Genomic DNA, 5,000 nt, shown 5'->3' on the forward strand with positions numbered 1-5,000 from the left:
TCGGCTGCTGCTCGAGGGCACGGCCTTTGTAACGTTATGTGTGCCATCGCGGGACGAGGTGTTGCAATTGCCGTTGTCATTGGAGGTGAGAGTCCTCTGTCTCGGTGGACTGCTACCGCATGATGCGTGGTGTTGTGTGACTTGTGTGTCGTTGTCTTTGGTGTAGCTGCTGCGCCGTGGCTGCCATATTGACGATCGGGATGGCTTGACGGACGCCACACTGCTGCACTACGCTTGCAAGTCCTCCGCAGGTCAGTTTAGTATTGTTTTGTTTAACTTTTTTTTAAAGAACTCAGATGGTGAGCCAAGGAAAAATTTGTAACATGGAATGCATAACTTGTGCCTACAATTTCCATAGTTAAGAGTAGAGCCCACACGCTCTCTTCCATTAACACTGCAATAGTGAACCCGATGAAGGCAATTTGCCGAAACGTTGTAATATTTATTGTGAAATGAGTTGAACTATTGCAGTGTTAATGGAAGAGAGCGTGTGGGCTCTACTATTTATGAAACTGCAGGAATCCTCCCCACTTTTACTTACAATTTCCATGTTTCAAATTATTTTTTTGTGCAAAAAAACCCATACCATTTGACTGCACAAAGCAGCAAGGTAGCGATGAGACATATGCAATGACAGGAGTGGGGCCGGGGGAGAGGCAGGAGCAGGGGCAGTTTGACCAACCACAGGGTCTCAGTAGTGAAGGGAGAGGTTGGCCACACCACCAAACGCTTACATACCGTATTTTGAACAGGCGGCGAGGTGACAAACGTTTTAGGATGGCAATAAACTAGTGTTGAAACGAATAATCGAATAATCGAATAATTTAGAATATTCGTGGGGTGAACGAATAATCGAATAGTCGTAGGAATTATCAGAAATCGAAAAAAAAAAAAAAAAAAAAAAAAAAAAAAAAAAAAAAAAAAAAAAAAAGATCTATGCTCAGTGCTGACCTACTGATATTTGCACTGCGTAGATCTGCTCGCAGTATTTCTTCTCAATCTCTTCTCCTTCAAGTTTTAATCTCCTATCGGTATCTAGTAATACTTCTGTTCTTTCCATACGAGGGAAACATGGATGCAGTGAAGATCCAATAGACCGATCCCCTTATTATTGTCTGGGTTCGAGCAAGGGGGCAACTCCGCAGTCGCGTGGGATCCTGCTGCACACACGCGACCAACCTCATCGCGACCGTGCGTGACTTCTCGCATGCGAAGTGCAGAGCACACGAGATCTACATGCAGTGCAAGCCTGTCTACAAAAAATGCCACAAGGACTTTTGATTTGAGCTGTTTTGTTTTTGTTTAGACGTCTTCCTTTTTACGACTTCAGGATGCCTTCTCAGAACATTGCTGCGTTCCTCACTGTCAGAACAGGAGGACGAAGCAAACAAGTCATTTCACTCCTTTCCTCGTGTGGAGCCACAGCGGCCTGGAGAAAGCGGATCCAGGCTATTCACCGTGAGGAAGGACGTAGTTTTAGGGTCACTCTGAATATTTGAGTTGCAGCGATCATTTCGATCCCGAAATCGAAATCGTTTTGCCCAGCTCTACAAGGACAGGATGAGTCCAGGAAACCAAACAGCTGTCCTACGGTACCAGGTTTGCTTTTCGCAAGAGAGTGGAGTCTGGACGCCCTGCTCCCCATGATCGCAAAACAGTATTTGCTGAGCCTAGTGCAGTTCGGTCATGGAAGTGCAGCGTCTGGATCAGCCATCACGAGCTCCCCATGCTCGCAAACCAGTATTTTGCTGAGAGGCAACGGCACTTTGAGTTGGAAAGGAACCTGGCTTAGTGCAGTTTGCTCCTGTAATGGAAGTGCAGCATCTGCATCAGGAGTTGGCAGCAAGTAGAGCTCGTGTACAGAGTCTCGTGGAGCAGTTGACGATGTGAGGACTGGGGTGAAGAAAGCCGAAAAACAGCTTACGTCCAATAACATAAAGAAAGACTCTGAGCCGCTCCAGTTTCTGACTGGTTTGCCTTCAGGTGTTTGGACCGCTCTGTGGGACTTCTTTGAGCCTAGCCGAGAAAATGTACTGCGCCGCGCCAGATCTGCGAAGACGGAAGCTGAGGGACGGCGGATACAGTTGGAGGTGGCCGTAAATCGCCAATGAGCATGTAATGGAGGATCAGCTGCTATTGGCATTGATGTGTCTAAGCCTGGGCCGAATGGAACAGAAGCTGGCATGCGTGGCACAAGTTAACCATCCGTTTCACGGTATATAGCTAGCTGAGCTGGAAAGATGTCTTGTTCCTCCGTTTGGGCATGATCCCCATCTGGGTGAGCTGGCGAGATGTTCAGTCATCAATGCCATGTACCGCAAGACATTCTGCAATGGGGATGAAACAGTTCTATTTTGCCATGCACTTAGGGTTCTCGCACCGGCACGGCACAGCACAACAAGACCCAACAGATCCTTGCGCTCTTATTTTCTCCCATGGTAACATTGCTGATCACAACACCCGGTAGCCAGTCGCAGATGCAACCAAATCAACCAGGTTCTTTTTTTCCAATACGGAAACCAAAGGTATACCAATATTTACATCGAATGCAGTGATGATTTCAATACTGTTCACTAGTACAACGCATAACCAGACTGGCATATAATCATGATAATATTATCCATTTCGCAATCACTGTCATTGCTTTCTTAGATCTCCAATCATCAATATCGGACCATAAACCGTCTACTAGTATCATCTTATATTATTTCATCATTAGTATCCTGCTACTATCCTCCTCTAACGATGAGCTTGAAGAAACGAAACAGCTGTGTAGAGGCGTAAATAATATCTGTCAACGGAAGTGTCCTTGCTGTGCTGGTGTGTTTATTCTTCGTGCATTAGTTCGGCCAAGAGCGCATGGTGGTGGCGGGTTGAGGATGTAGTACAGCGGAGTATGACCGAAAGCTCTGTCACGATTTTATTAGGAAAATATAGAAACGGAAAAAACTGTATCTTCATCTTGGGCGTAGACAGCCCGTCTCACATTAAATATACTAGAAAATAGTTCACTCTGAACATGCAGTCTTCCTAAGAGAGAGAGGGGGGGGGGGGTATATTCATAGGTTCGAAAGAACCGCAAACACTTTGCTGCAGACAGCGGCAAGCTTTGGCCCTCGTGCTTCGAAGAGGGAGAAATCCACTGCGCTACGCTTGCGATTAACAGCAAGCTTCAACTTTTCAAAGGTACGACTCATCACTGGCTCTGGGGTAATGTTCCTGGAACAAATGCCCCATTGTCGACTGAGGGCCAGGGAGCATGCCATCTGCCTTCCTGGGCGAGAAGTGTTCCAGCACAAGAAGCAGCACGAATACATGCTGACAAAGACCACCATCACCACCAGCCGGCACACAGCACACTGTTCTTCAAACACCATCCACTCCGTCCATGTGTTTGCACTGTCCTCCTCTAGCTCTTCACGCTCAACAAATACCACGCACTGCTCATGGTTTTTTTGCTTCCTCTGGGTTGGCTAGCCCTGGCCTTCGACTTGACAAAACAGCGATCACCACTGCACTGCTATCGTCACCTCATAGCAGTCGCTTCCAACAGGGGCTTTTCCTGTCTTTGCAAGGTGTCCAAGGATGGCTGCTGTTGTCACTACAGGCAAATCAGAAGTACTTTAGTGGCTGATGTCCAACCAGATCGTTGGAAAATCGATTTTTCCACTTCAGGGCTACTGATCGCGATCGCGACTTGGTGACTTGGCAGCACCACTTCATAGAAGATGGCTCTGGAGAGGAAAAGGCAGACCAGAAAAAGGTTACTATTGTCTTCAGCACCGATCTCAAGGAGAAAGAAATACGGTCTGCTAAAGCCTAGGCACAAAATAAATCTCAAAACACGATTCACGATTCGAATATTTCAACAACAAAAAAACTCACCTCTGGAGTAACTCCAGTTTGTGGCCCGAGATCGTTCCCTCCCGCGCCTTGAAAAAATCCTACAGCTGCATCACAGTCCATGTCTCTCTCGGAGACTCTGCTCCTACCAGCAGGAGGTTCAGCACCGCTCGAAGCCATCGCAAACTACTTGAACTAAGCAGAAGACATTCCAAAACAAACCTGAAACACACTGTCAAAGATGCTGTCACGTTCAAAAACTAGCTCGATCGCGAGTGAGGTTGCCCCCGTGCTCGAACCCAGTATAATAAGGGGATCGGTCTATTACGCTCGACCAAGACCCTATGCGATATGCAGAGCTGGATCAGGCGTTGCACACTCTGGGGGGGGGGGGGGGGGGGGCGGGGCGGGGTTATGTACTCTTGACGGTACATGTTATCCGGTTTTGCACCTCCACATAACAAAACCCGATAATCAGCAAAAAAAGTTTAAAAACTACTTAAAAAGTGCTGAAAAGTGTTGAAAAATGCCATCATGCGTACGATAGAATATAGATTATTCGTTCGATGGAGGGCGAAATTGTTCGATAGATTATTCGTTCGAAGAATCCGTGTTCGGTTTAAACACTACAATAAACAGAATCAGCTGAAGCGTCATCTCAATACCGTTGTAACATGACACTTCAGCTGATCCTGTTTATTGCCATCCTAATACCGTATTTTCCCGAGTATAACTACAGGACCGGCCGGCGCCACTGGTAAAACTGGTGCGGCCATTGGCTGTGCCAGTTTTTACCAGCATTCATGGGCTGCTCAGTGTGCTCAAGGCTTGGTTTGGGAAAGCCATAAATTGTGATACGAAATGCCAAAACCAAGCGCAATACAATAATTACCCAAATCCAGCATAAGATCCGATAAAAAAATAAAATAAAAATTGCACTATGCCAATCGGCTGTTATTAAAAGTCACTTGCCAGCCCACAACAAGATGCAGGGTATTATTAGGAGCAGCATACTGCTCCAGCACCGCTCATTGTGCTGCAACTACTAGTGGAGTGGGCAGCCGAGTGGAGGCACGACAATTAACACAAATTAAAGGGGAAGTTAAGGCTAAAATCAAATTTTCACCAGTTGTAGCCTTCGGAGTGCTGAGTCGAAT

General features: G+C 46.7%; 1 protein-coding gene across 1 annotated transcript in view; it reads left to right on the forward strand.

Moving 5' to 3' along the window:
- LOC135827496 (CAP-Gly domain-containing linker protein 3-like) overlaps nucleotides 1-5,000 on the forward strand; it is a 30,195-nt gene that overhangs the window by 3,505 nt on the left and 21,690 nt on the right. Inside the window, exon 5 of the mRNA XM_065339987.1 lies at nucleotides 167-251. Within this exon, the coding sequence (XP_065196059.1) occupies nucleotides 167-251 (85 nt within the window). The remainder of the gene's footprint in view (nucleotides 1-166; nucleotides 252-5,000) is intronic.

This window comes from Sycon ciliatum, chromosome 11, assembly GCF_964019385.1.
Source record: "Sycon ciliatum chromosome 11, ocSycCili1.1, whole genome shotgun sequence".
In the NCBI taxonomy this organism is placed as follows: Eukaryota; Metazoa; Porifera; class Calcarea; order Leucosolenida; family Sycettidae; genus Sycon; species Sycon ciliatum.